This window comes from Drosophila albomicans, chromosome 4 (assembly GCF_009650485.2).
Source record: "Drosophila albomicans strain 15112-1751.03 chromosome 4, ASM965048v2, whole genome shotgun sequence".
NCBI lineage: Eukaryota > Metazoa > Arthropoda > Insecta > Diptera > Drosophilidae > Drosophila > Drosophila albomicans.
The window spans coordinates 1,370,962-1,384,935 of NC_047630.2; the positions used below are offsets into that span (position 1 = coordinate 1,370,962).

Genomic DNA, 13,974 nt, shown 5'->3' on the forward strand with positions numbered 1-13,974 from the left:
TGCCATATAAGTTGGAAAGTTATAATTTATTGATATCATCATGAATATTTTATGAGAACTTTAAAATCAAAATCATAAAGCTGACGATGTTATGTCAAATCATTTTAAGATCTGGTTTGATTAAGCTCCACTAATTCGTGTACAATTGTACTTAAAGGTTAATTACTAAATATCTTTCTGTATACAAGTATTACATCAGTATTTATATTGATATTTATATACACGCATATTGACAATTTTGATTGTGGATCATTATTTTGAAGTTACAGAAGTTTATAGTACATTTACAAACATTTATAAGGACTTCAGGAAACTTCTTTTTATAAAATTGATGCTAAAACAATAAATACTATACGTAAGTATATTAAATGACTTGTGAAGTAACATAAAAAATCTAGTCTTATGCACAATATGTTGCTTAATATTTTGAAATCCTGTGTAAAAAGTAAATTTAGTTGGAAAAGATAGATTTCACAAATACACACATGTATATAAACTTGTACGTATATCATGTAATTAATTAATTAAAATGATATATATATATATATATTTTGTTGTTTTATTGCAAAACTTAGGCAGCTCATTTGGGTCATCTTCAAAAAGGACGAAATGTAATTAACGTCTCTAAGTAGTGTTTAATATCAAATTATTTCAAATTTCAATTTAATATCTTTATCGAGCAATATGTCACTTTCAGCGGTCGCCCATTTATAAGTGTATTTCCTTTTATTTAATTTCTGGTCAAATAAAAGCTATTTGACAACTTCAGCAATTGTATTAAATTAATGGCGTGAATAAGCGTTTAGATAATTCAGAGGGTTCACCATAAATACTTTTATTTTGAGTATCGACACACCCGAATAACAGATTTTTATCAATTATGGTTGTTGTTGGCCATTTAATTTTGAATTTTTGGACATCTTTACGGTTGATTTGATATAACTAACGGTAATTATTTTTAGACATTTTTTAAACATTTCAATTTAAAATAAAGTCTATTGCGTATATTAAAATCGAAATGCGCAGGCAATGAGATAATTTTGACCATATTAATTAGGTATACATATATATTCTGAATACATATGTATATATGTTATATATATATACATATAAGTATAAATATATATTCTGAATCAATGAGTCAATGTTTTTTGCTTTTTGCGATTGGTGTACATAATATTTATTGAGTATATATGAAAAATTGCTGGGCTATGGGTTTGTCCAGGTTAATCGATATTAAGCAGCTGAAATTTCACTATTTCTAAATTATCATAGTTCTTTAATAACAAGCGATGAGGAAGCCATAGTGCTCACGGTGTTGCCATACCTAACTCAAGTACAGATTTCATACCATTTTTTTTTTAATCGTCAAAAACACATACAAAATAAATACATTGCTGTAGAGACCTATCTACTCTTATTTATTTAAATTTAATCCCTAAGATAATTTAATTTTTCAATAAGTCATTTTGACGAGCTTCCCAAAGTTCTATTACTATTTTGACTTTTGACATACATAAATGTCATAAACAAATAAATACAAGATTTTTTTTACAATTACGGCTTGGTTTAAACCAGTTTGAGGAGTTATGATAAGCTGTTGAAATTTTTTAAAACTTTCACTACGTTTTCAAATTTTTTCTTCTTGTTGCAAGTTGGACTATTAAAAATTATACATAATTTTTCACCTCACCTAATATATATTTTATAGAATCATTATTGTTATATTTGATAGCTGTAAAACACAAAAAAGGCAGACCAGTTAAGAGTTTCATTTATTCATAAAAGTGTTTTATTTGCATCATATTACTTTGCGACTTTTTACTTTCGGCTGTATTTCCGACTTATGAGCTATTTTGTAGATGTGCTTAATTAAAGTGAATGCAACCTATACCTCTTACTACTGAAAGCATATTGTAAAATTATAAGTTGCTAGTGGAGCTAAATAGAATGTTACCAACGATCGCTCTGTACAATGTATGCCAGTAACATAGACTATTAATCGGTGGTTTGCATACCAGGTCCACGAGCACGCTTTTGTGGCGAGCTAAAAGGACTTGCTGAGGATGCTGCTAATTTCTCTTGTGTTCGCTTTAAGTTGTTCGTATTGGCAGCGCCTTGGAGTTTTGTTGATGTTGGGTCTGTTGTATATATCAATATTTATTTGTTATATGTACATGTATATTAATATTTACCTTGCAGCCACCTCACTTGGGTCGCTGGCCCGTACCCCTTCTGATTACGTGCAGCAATACGAAAAATAATCGCCGGCTTGTTCGAGCAATCGACATGGGCATTCGACAGTGACGCATTCGGCACGGTGCATTGATTAGCAGCGCCAACGTACACACGAACAAATGCCAGCTGAGGTGAAACGACTTTCTCTTTAGTAGTAGGCTTAACAGCCAGATAGACTGAATACTCAATAATTTCCTTGGTCTTTTGTGCTGGTGGCGGCTCCCAGGTCAAGTGTGCTCCCTCCTTAACATCTTTCGATATCTTTATGGCCGACGGGGCACCAGGGAAACCGGGTAAGCACGTCTTGAAGCTGGATATCTAAAAAATGTTTAAAATATTGTCTTAGTTTTCAACTACAAATTTTAAATATTATACATATTTTAAATAACGATTTAAAATGTACTATTGTAATAGTATTTCTATTTTTAATGGAAAATATAGAACTACCGAATAGATAAAGATTTTTGTTTCTTATTAAATCGATAGCAAATGCCTTTAAAAATATATCTACAAAGTAATTAATTCAATATATTTTAGAAAAGAGCTGCAAGCATACGACAATTATTCTCTGTGCGTATATTCATATTTTAAATAAAAACAACAATCAGACGAAAACACACGAACAATTATCAATTCTGTATTAAAAGTTCCGATGAAAATTTTTAAACCCTCACTTGTTGGTCTGTGTTCTTGACTGTCCTAACCTATACCCATTTTGAATAAAAGCAAAACACGTAAAAACGTCTTAGTCACTGAAACGTAACAGACAAAATGTACAACAAAATGTAAGAAAGCAGAAGGCACATCATTCGACGGTGAGATACCGGCTACCCATTTTTAATTCTTAAAAATACCAAATTCCAAATACCATTATACCAAATTCATGAACCCAACAAATATTAAAATATACCGAATTGTATAATTGGTCTATAGACATACTACTATGTCATCAAAGTATACTACTATAGAGTACAAATTATTAAAGATTATCAACCAAAACTTTTACAACTTTTATTAACTTTTTTACAATAAGACTCTGCAGTTGACGCTGATCAAGAATATGTATACCTTATAGCAACGGAAACGACTATTTCTGCCTGTTACATACATTTCATGGAGGCACAAACTTTTTACCCTATGGGTAGGAGGTATAAAAACTGTGTTTCGAGTATTTAAACTATTGAATTTTTTTTAAAAACCCTACAATAGTTACCCTTAAACTAAATCATTTATAGCTCCCGATTAATAGATATGCAAATAATGGTTATACGCGATTCTTAAATTGTATATTATATATATATATGTATGTTAAATAATATATTTATATTTTGAATGCCGACAGAAATTATAATATCTATCGTGTTTACAATCAGCGCACCTCAAGTTCGAAAAGATATGGCATCATAGACCAAAGAGACTTATCTTTTCCTGAAAATTTACATTTTATACTCCATTTTTCCAACATTTTTATACCCGCTACCCAAAGGGCAGAAGGGTATTATAACTTTGTGTCGGCACGAAATGTATGTAACAGGTAGAAGGAGGCATCTCCTAACCCATAAAGTATATATATTGATCAGCATCAACAGCCGAGACGATCTAGCCATGTTCGTCTGTCCGTATGAAACACTGGATCTCAGAGATTATCCTATACAGCTATAACTTTTTTCGACAGCATTTATGTTTGTACGCAGATCAAGTCTGTTTCAAATTTTGCCACGCCCACTTCCGCCCCTGCAAATCAACAAAAATCGAATTACAAGAGTAATTTTAAAGCTAGAGCTGCGAATTTTAGTAAATACAATAACAACTATAGTAATTGTGATTTATGGTGGCGATCAGATAAAAATTGTGGAAGGTATTAAAGAAATGTATGGCAAAAAACGCCTACTTATTAGGGGTCTTAGTTCCCTTGGCTGACAATCTGGTATAATGTGCCATCTATGGTATATTATACAATTTGGTATAATTGTAGTATTTTTGGTATATTTTGAGAAAAATACCGCAATATTTTGCTTTTATTCAAAATGGGTAGAGGGTATCTCACAGTGGAGCACACTCGACTGTAACTTGCTTACTTGTTCTCAGCGGAATTGTGTTTTTGTTTAGTTGTGCAGAGCAAATCTAGATATAAATTTTTGACTCTCTGGCCGAGGCAGAGATGTGCCGACCTCTAATATAGATATATATTATTTTGTGTACTAAAGTTCAAAATTATGATATCCTTATAGATTGCAGGTGTTAATAATTTCATTAATTGGATTGAATACAAACCTCTCCCCATTCACCGCGACCACATGAATTAAGTGCCGCAAGGCGAAACCGATACGCTGTACCTGGATCCAAACTGATGCGCGGATATTCTGTTAAATCCGGTATATTTTCCGCATCAAAGTTATCAAGCAAAGAGCTGGAGAAGTACTTGTAATCGATATAGCTTGTAACAGTGTGCGATAGATCTTTAAATATGCCGACGGTGTTCCATTTATCACTTTCGTCAATTGACATCTTAAGAATAACGAGTAAATGTTAAAAATTAGGGATCATAAATGTACTTTCATAATCGCTTACATTATTATCATTAGATGTTTTTTGGTTGTCATTCGATTTATGGTTGATACTGCTGAGCTGATTAATAGTTCCGCCATAGAGCAAACTTTTTGGTGTCTGAATTAAGTTAACCGAAGCTGTGGCCGCTTGCAGAACTGCTGCAGACGCTAAGGCTTCCAAATGTGAATCATCCACTGCAATCAATAGAAATAAAATTATTATTATTATTATTATTATTTGTAAATTTATTAAAATGTAATAAACCAGATGGATGCCTACAAAATAAAAGTACATTGAAAAGAAAACCCAATACAGGATATCGTTTTATAGCCGCTACCCATAGGGTAGAAGGGTATTATAACTTTGTGCCGGCAGGAAATGTATGTAACAGGTAGAAGGAGGCATCTCCGACCCCCATAAAGTATATATATTATTGATCAGCATCAACAGCCGAGACGATCTAGCCATGTCCGTATGAAACACTGGATCTCAGAGATTATAAGAGATACAGCTATAATTTTTTGTCGACAGCATCTATGTTTGTACGCAGATCAAGTTTGTTTCAAATTTTACCACGCCCACTTCCGCCCCCGCAAATCAACAAAAATCGAATAACAAGCGTAATTTTCAAGCTAGAGTTGGGTTACAGTAATTACTGTAGTAGTTATGATTCCTACAAATTTGGTTGCGATCAGATAAAAACTGTCGAAGTTATTAAAGAAATACTTTTGTTATGTGCAAAATCGCCTACTTAGTTGCTTTAGCTGGCAATCTGGTATATTGTGCCATCTATAGTATATTTTGAATGCGGTACTACATCGATATACCACATATACCATTTGGTATATTTTTAGTATTTTTGCAGTATACTTATTCGGCATGTTTTGAAAAAACACCGCAAAATATATTTCATTTATTCAAAATGGGTAGCGGGTATCTCACAGTCGAGTACACTCGACTGTAGCTTTCTTACTTGTTTTAAAGCTAGAGCTGCGAATTTTTTGGTGTATACAATAAAAACTATAGTGTTTATGATTTCTGAAAATTTGATTGCGATTATATAAAAATTGTAGAAGTTATTAAAGAAATACTTTTGTATGAGCAAAAACGCCTAGTTACTAGGGGTCTTAGTTGCTTTGGCTGACAATCTGGTATATTGTGCCGTCTATGGTATATTTTGAATGTTGTACTATATCGATATACCAAATATACCATTCGGTATATTTTGAATATTTTTGTAGTCTTTTCGATATATTTTGAAAATAATACCGCAAAATAGATTTATTTAATTTAAAATGGGTAGCGGGTATCTCACAGTCGAGTACACTCGACTGTAGCTTTCTTACTTGTTTTATTTTTGGCCTCTATCGTATCCACTGTGATACGATGGTTTTGAAAATATGTAATTTTTCAAATGAGCTCCACAGACTATTTTTCTCAGCGTAAGTCTGATTGCCAATTGTTTATCGCTTAGAAATGTGTTGGAAATAAATAGAATTTAATTGTGACATTTTTGTTGTGGAAAGAATAGCACCTTTATCGAAATTTACGTGTACTACAATGGGCTAATATGAACTTGAAACAGGACTCACATTTTCTAATGTATGTATATGCTAATAATATTTATTGTATGTATAACTTACCATTTGATGGCTGTCTTTGAACAGAAATTTCAACAGGAGGAATTTGATTAGCATCGGTCTCGCATGTAGTGGATATTGTCGGGTCTTTGAATAGACCACTAACACCAGCGCTTATAACATCTCCAGACTTGATTGTAGTTAAAATATTGGCCGCCTCAGTCTCAGAAGCAGTCGGCTTGTTGAACTCTAAGACATTTGTTGTAGTTCCTATTGCCTTCGACTAAAATATGTATATGAATGGTAATATCAGTTTTCAATCAAATTAAAATGCTCCACTTACATTTCCAATGATATCATCGATGCTATTCAATTTGCGGGCATCTGTTGTGCTACTTACATCAGATACATCATCAACAATTTCCGGTTTGATGTTTTTATCAGCAGTGGCGTCGATTCCAGTATCTTCATTTGTCGTGGCAATACCACTATTAATTAAGCCAGCCGCTGCCGATGTTGACGATGCTATCGCGGAATCATTATCCATGTCATCATCCCTGTCGTTTCCATTATCAAAATTGTCAGTATCTTTTTTTGATTTTATATTTAAATCCCCGGCGCCATCGAGTTGCTCAATAATATCATCCATTGGATCGGCATCAATATAAGCAGATTCAGCCAAAGTATCAGCAGCTCCTCCATTATTTTTCTCTGCTAATTGAATGTTAAAAGTTGATTTCACAACTGGAGCCGATGTGGCAGCACTTTTCGTTGTGGTAGCCAACGTTAAGGCACGTTGACCAACGCTGCTCGATGCACTAGCATTGTAAATATTGACAAATCCTTTTCGTGCAGCAGCAGCAGCCGCTGCACCAGGTAACATTACCAATTTATTGGAGCCGGTGCCGACACCAACTGGTGAGGATGTAATCCCTATGCCAGCGTTATTTGTACTCATTACAGTCACAGGCTTGCCTCCAATGTAAACAGCCGTTTTTTGTTGCAATTTATGTGTGGTCAATTGAGGCTTATTGGCAACTGCTGCTGTTGATGTTGGCAATGTCAATGTTATGGGTCGTCCACCTGTAGTTGCAGTAGTTCCACCACCAGCTATACTCCGCACCATTTTCACATTACTAGGGCTTGATAAGACGGTACGTGGAATAGTAGTTGCAGTCGATGTGCTACCTGTGGAACCAACAAAGCTGACAATGCTTGTGCCATGACTGGAGATAGAGCTGGAGCTGCTGCCAGCACTGGTCATCACAGCGGTACCAGGCACTGTGCGTATACTTGACCCAGTGGTAACAATTATAATTTGCTGATTGCCGATAGGAGCTCCTTGTTTATTTGTGATTACAAAAGCTGGTTTCCCGCTCATCATATTGGATGTCACTTTTCCCATTTGCAGAATATTCGAATTTTTCATAATTAGCTTGCCACCGGCAACAGTATGAGGCGAAACCAATTTAAGTACATTGCCAGCAACAATGGACTTTTGCTGATTCTGTTGCTGATGTAATAGAGCTTGATGACCCAGTGCTGATGTTGAGGGTGTTGCACTTGCTACTGATGATACTGCAGCTCCAGTTGCCATAATCGTTTTCGGTTGCATACTGCTGTTAGTAGATGCGATCTGAAATGAAAATCAATCTCTTTAGTATTTACCAATGTTTTCGGATATCTATATATATAATTCTAAAAAAATTTAGTCTTACTGTCGTACGTATACACTGTTACAGATCAAACGGGGAACTTTATGAGGCTGCAATATTCGCATAAGATACACTGTTTGAAGTGGTTTAAAAATATGAGCTTTAATTGCTTTCTACATCACATTTTTCAAATAAAAAAAAAAAAAAAAAAACAATATGAAATTGAATATGGAATAATAAACCTACTGCTGCCGGGAACTATTTTCTTACATACTTATTAGAAAGTTGATGAAGAATATTTATAACTTATTGGGGTAGGAGATGCTTGTTTCTGCTCGTTACCCATAAAACATTTCCCGTTGGCACCATTTTATCGCATAATAGAATTTAGTTAATTTTAAGCTGATGTGTACAAAAAACCAGCTTTGTTTCAAAATAAAATTTTGAAATGTGGTCTAGTTTTACCATCATTTACGGTTTGCTATATATGTATAAATTGTTAATCTGCTGTATTTACCTGGATTTGTGTAGAGGCCGTAGGCTGATTGCAAAGAGATATAGCTTGAGCATGGCTAGCGTGACCTTTGGTTATATTAAAATTAACCTTAGGCAGCGTCTGTACGGCCATACCACCGCTACTTGTCTTTACAAATTGTAATTGAACATTTGGCGCCAATGTCAGAGGCTTCTGTATAAAATATTGTTTCCCGCCCAGTGTGGCAGACGAGGTTGATATCGTTGGAGCTGCCGTGGTCGTTGATAATGACGATGATGATAGTTGCACTGTGGCACTGGGCTGTGAAGTTTTCAAAGTTGCGGTTGTCGTTGGACCGCTGTTGCTGCTCGTAGTAGCCATCCGTAATCCTTGACCGGTAGTTGAAGTTACACCGCCAGGTACAATTCGCAGTGTGCCAGTGCCAGTTGACGGCTGTTGTGTAGTAAGTACAATGCTACTGCTAGCATTGGTACTTGTCACAGCTCGTGCCCCACTCAAGTGCGACGTGTCAGTAGTTGTCGTTGGCAAAGACGCTATGCTTGTTGGGATCTTTGTTGAGCCGGTCATAAATTTTTGCAGTGAATTCGCAGTGGCTGCCGTACCTGATGCAGCGCCACTGCTGCTTATTATCGATATTTGTGGCTGAACATTTGTTATTAAAACCGACGACACTGATGCAATTGATGTCTTCACAGTTGGATCGATAAGATCAGGGTTAGAACCATTCGATTGGCCTATTGTGGATTTGCCAACTGATGCGGATGGCTCACTTTCTTGATCATCAGATACGGATGCGACGGCTGTAGAAATGGCAGTCGCTGCACTGCTTGCTGATATTAGACTTTGATTTTGACTCTGACCGGATTGCTTTGTGCCAGCACCCTGCGATTGCTCAATCTTTTGGATTTGTAGCATATATGCCGCCGCAAAGGTAGTGGCTGTCCAAGATAGTTCCAAAGCATGCGTCGACGCACGTACCAATGCCACTTTAACAGCATACAGTGGCTTTGTCACCTCCAGGTACCAAAGATCTTTACAACATACCTAAATCGAAAAGTAGTAGTTCATAGTTGTTTTTAGTAACACGTAATAAAAATTAAATTGTACGCGTTGACGACCTATTTTAGATGTCTTATTCTGAATGAATGTTGTCTATAATAATATTGTTCTTCGGGAATTTGTCCCGCCAAGTCATTTGCCAGAATAAGGCCACGGAAAGTGTTCGTCCAATACAGTAGAAAATATAATGCAAAAAATGATGTATGTTATAACGAAACACAGGTAATCTTAATATTGCAGATTATATGATTAGGCTTTAAATTTTATTTGTTTTCTCTTATAAGCATATAAAAGAGTACAAATAATAAATAAATATTTAAGGTCAAAATTATCTCACCCTAACCTGGTTGTTCCATGCTTTCCGATAACCATCGCGACCTGACCACACATACAAACGACTTTGAATGCCGACAGCGCAATGGCCAGCGCGTGCCCTTGGTACATTTTCTTCAACAGTGTCCAAAGTGACGTTCTCCCAAGTCATTGTGTCTGCATATTTAGATATATACGTAATATCAACATTTTTTAATATTATTTAAAATTCGTACCCAAATCAAGCACAGCCAATGTGTTTGTGCATTTCCATTCTCTTTCAGTAGTTGCTTTTGTATCATTTATGACCAACGGCACCCAACCACCGAATACATACATTTTGTTGGCGATCATTGTTGAACTATGCAATGAGCGTGGCAATGGAGCCTGTCCTCTGGTTCTTGGCTTTTCCCAAGTCATTGAATCTAAATTGCAATGAAATTTGAACATAAAATTGTATTGTCAGATGTCAATTATTGTTTTTTTTTAGATTCGATATATGGAAATCGAATCAGTTGAAAATTGTATCATAGCACCAAGAAGCATCACATTAAAAAAACAATAACTCTTAGTATTACTACAATTTAATATTTTAATTGAAAATTGAAGTACATATAGTATTCTTATCGATGTCTCGATTTTTCACTTGCTAAGTCAATCTTCAGATTGCACATTACTATTGTAAAAATTCTTTAAATTCAGTAGCAATTTAAATTAGTTACCTGTGTCTAATAGCCACAAGTCGCCTAAACGACAGCCACTCATTCCGCCGTACACAAGCAAGCGTAATTTTTTTGAATCTTTGCTGATAAAAGAGATGCCAGTGTGTGACTCGCGTGGTGGAGGACTGTCTCCAAAAGTTTTTGGAATAATCCACTTGCCATTGTGACTGTGCACTCCTCGCGTATCCAATATATATAAATCATTCAGATATCTGCATACACAAATTATGGAAATTATATGTCCACATACAACGAGAATATCTGCTTACTTGGGAATATTATTTTTGGGATCGTCTGATTCGTTTGCCAAGCCGCCAAAGAGAAAAATCTTCTCACCTACCATCGTAAAACTGTGACCCAAGCGTGGACATGGAGGCAAACCATTATCTGGCGATTCTGGATACATTTTACGCCATTCCCACTTTGTTGCCTGCAGCTCATAGAGCTCATTCGAGTACTTGCCATATTCAATCATACCACCAAAAACAAACATGCGCGTTCCTTCAACAACAAATCCATAAGCTGCACAGCCATTTGGTACATCGCCTTTTAACACCGGAACATACCATTGATTGCTGACTGAAAAGATAAATCGAAGCATAGATTTCCATTATTAATATGTATTTCTTCTACATAGAATATCAAAAACATATTAAGCAACATATAAGTTAACTATCGAGTCGATGGCCTTAGCAGCTAGCACTCCCTTCTTTTAATTATTATTATTTGGTATATTAAAGCCTTTGGCTATCGCTATACTTTTAATATTAGCACAGCTCGTATTTTAGTCTCTACGACTTTGTTCTTATAAATTGATCTTTATTTATTTCGCTAAATTCTCGTAAAATCATATATATTTATTATATCCACTACCCATAGGATAGAAGGGTATTATAACTTTGTGCCTGCAGTAAACAGATATATGTTTGCACAGAGGCCCTCGCAAATGGACAAAATAGAATAACAAGCTTAATTTCCAAGCTAGAGCGAAGGATTCCTGAAAATTTGATCGCGATCACATAAAAATTTTAGAATTTTTGCAGAATTGTGGGCAAAAACTACTGCAATGGGGTCCTTACTTGCCTTGGCTGACAATCGGGTCTATGTACTTTGCACTCTATTTTGACTGTTGCATAGGGCATATTTATAGTATTTTAACCGCACTGTTTTGCTTTTATTCTCAATGGGTAACGGATATTTTACAGTCGAGCATACTCGACTGTCGCTTTCTTACTTGTATTTACACTGTTTGTACTACATTCTGGTTGGCAAGCAATCCGATTTCCAAAGATTTTCCATTAAGTGTGTAATACTTTTTTTTCATAAACAAAAAATTATATTTCCTATTTAAGCGTCACTATAAATTTAAAATGACTAGGCTTTTCAAAATCTGTCTAACCAATACAATTAGGCTTTTATCTGAAACCTATTGTATATATTTAACGTAAGTAATGGTTACCTGTATTGTAAACGTGAAGTTCATCAACAATTCCCTCATTACCACCGCCGAAAACCACCATCAATTCCTTGATATTAATTGCACGGTGTCCATGACGTGGGCGTGGTTGTGGTCCGGTTGGATTAAGGACGCGCTTCCATTTAAAACCCGACTGACTGTTTATTGAGGACTGAGTACCAGTACAACTTCCTAGACACTCGGTAGTAGGATGATATCCTCCGCCCACATCCAACTTGTCACTTCGAGTCAGGCAGTTAGGTGCCGGAACAATTTGTTCCGCGTTAAGTTCTTCAGTCACTAGTCCGACTGCTCCAATTGACGAACTGCTTGATCCGGCAAATTGCGGGGATTCCATTGTTATTTCGATTGTTTTTCGTTTGTGTTATTAGTTTTCTTATTTTTTCAAATCAATCATATAATATTTAGTGCCCACGAAGCGACGCATGAATGCATATTTTCCCTGTAATTCTCTAAATAGGTTAGTTTTTTTTTTTAAATGCAAGATATGTATTTATGAACCATAACTTTCGTCACGCACTGTATTTATACATGGATGCTAACAAATTCATGTTGACCTGGCAATGCTACGAAATGGACGCTGTACAAAATCTACATATTTACTTTTGTAGTAAAGTAGTATGCGAACAACACAAAGTACCTTGGGAACTACTTCGCTCTTACCAATTTATTAACTTTATTTTGTTTCACAATAACAATTTAAGTCAATAAATGTATTTCCTAGATTAAATACAATGTGCCAAAAAAGCCGAAGAAAACGACTACGACTCACACATATAAAACTGGTTTAACGGAACGAACCAACCTGGTTCGTTTGCAATTTATTGATCTCTGGCAAGATAGCTCCGCACTTTAGTATCAAAAATCTAACAAAAATATCGGATGTACGAACATTGTTTCTTTTCATATTTTAGGCCGGTTTTCAAATAAACATTTATTTTAAGAATGAAATATATCGGCAACAATTTAAGTATTTTAAAAATAGATAACCGAGCAAATAACTTAAAATATAAAAAGGTTTTTTAATTGAAAACCGTTTTTAAAATAAATAAAATGTATGAATCGGCAAAATAATATAGAACAATTTAAAAATTAAGCCAAATTTTGGAATTACAAAATTTTAAAAATTTATTTAAATATTAAGACAATAAAATTCGGTCAACATTTTCAAACCGAAAGAATTATAAAAATCGTAAAATTTCAATATTGAAGGAATTCAAAATCGAACAAATATTTTAAACTAAAAATTATAATAATCAGTAAAATTATGAATATTGAAAGAATTAAAAATCGATCAACATTTTTAAAATAAAAACAACTTCGCAAAAAAAAAAAATCTTTAGAATCGGCAAAAATTTATATTAAAAATCGGACAAATATTGAAAATGAAAAAAAAAAAACAAAAAAATTAACAATCGTCAGAATTTTAAATATAAGAGAAAAACTAAAATTCGTTCAACATTTTCGAAACAAAAATTAAAAATTTACCGACATTTTCAAATAACACAATCAGAATGTATGTGGATTTAAAATCAGCTGTTCTATATTAGAGGCACTATCGTTGGTTGGGCACTATCGACCCACAATCGATAGCAGGAGCCATTTTCGAGAGTGGCCCAAATACTATCGACTGCGCTATCGATAGGTGGCGTCGCACGCTGTTATGAGTAGAATCGTCAGCAATTAAGAAAAATAAATAGATATGGATCGAAGTACGACGGGATTTTTTTGGTAAAGAGAAATAGCTTTAATTTATATTCTGATTTCGCAAAACTATATATGAAATTTAAAATAAAAATAAAAGCATCCAAGTTGTAAAAGTATGTGTTAAAAATATCAATATATGCATATGAATATAGATAAGCATCGATACCTTAGAAGTGCA

General features: G+C 34.6%; 1 protein-coding gene across 4 annotated transcripts; it reads right to left on the minus strand.

The window, feature by feature from the left end:
* Positions 1-1,762: 1,762 nt before the first annotated feature.
* Positions 1,763-12,878, minus strand: LOC117573219 (host cell factor). Of its 4 annotated transcripts, none has more exons than XM_034256239.2 (13): positions 12,753-12,878; positions 12,072-12,531; positions 10,882-11,191; positions 10,613-10,824; positions 10,127-10,315; positions 9,922-10,067; positions 8,541-9,563; positions 6,712-8,004; positions 6,432-6,651; positions 4,810-4,982; positions 4,513-4,746; positions 2,196-2,556; positions 1,763-2,141 (listed from the first exon to the last, which is right to left on the minus strand). In XM_034256239.2, exons 2-13 carry the CDS (start codon positions 12,424-12,426, stop codon positions 1,999-2,001), a joined length of 4,659 nt encoding a protein of 1,552 aa, XP_034112130.1. In that variant the 5' UTR covers positions 12,427-12,531; positions 12,753-12,878; the 3' UTR covers positions 1,763-1,998. The 4 variants fall into 4 exon arrangements, with proteins under 4 accessions (XP_034112130.1, XP_034112127.1, XP_034112128.1 ...); XM_034256236.2 differs by having other exon boundaries at positions 9,916-10,067; XM_034256237.2 differs by lacking the exon at positions 12,753-12,878 and having other exon boundaries at positions 9,916-10,067; positions 12,072-12,539.
* Between the last annotated feature and the right edge of the window lie 1,096 nt (positions 12,879-13,974).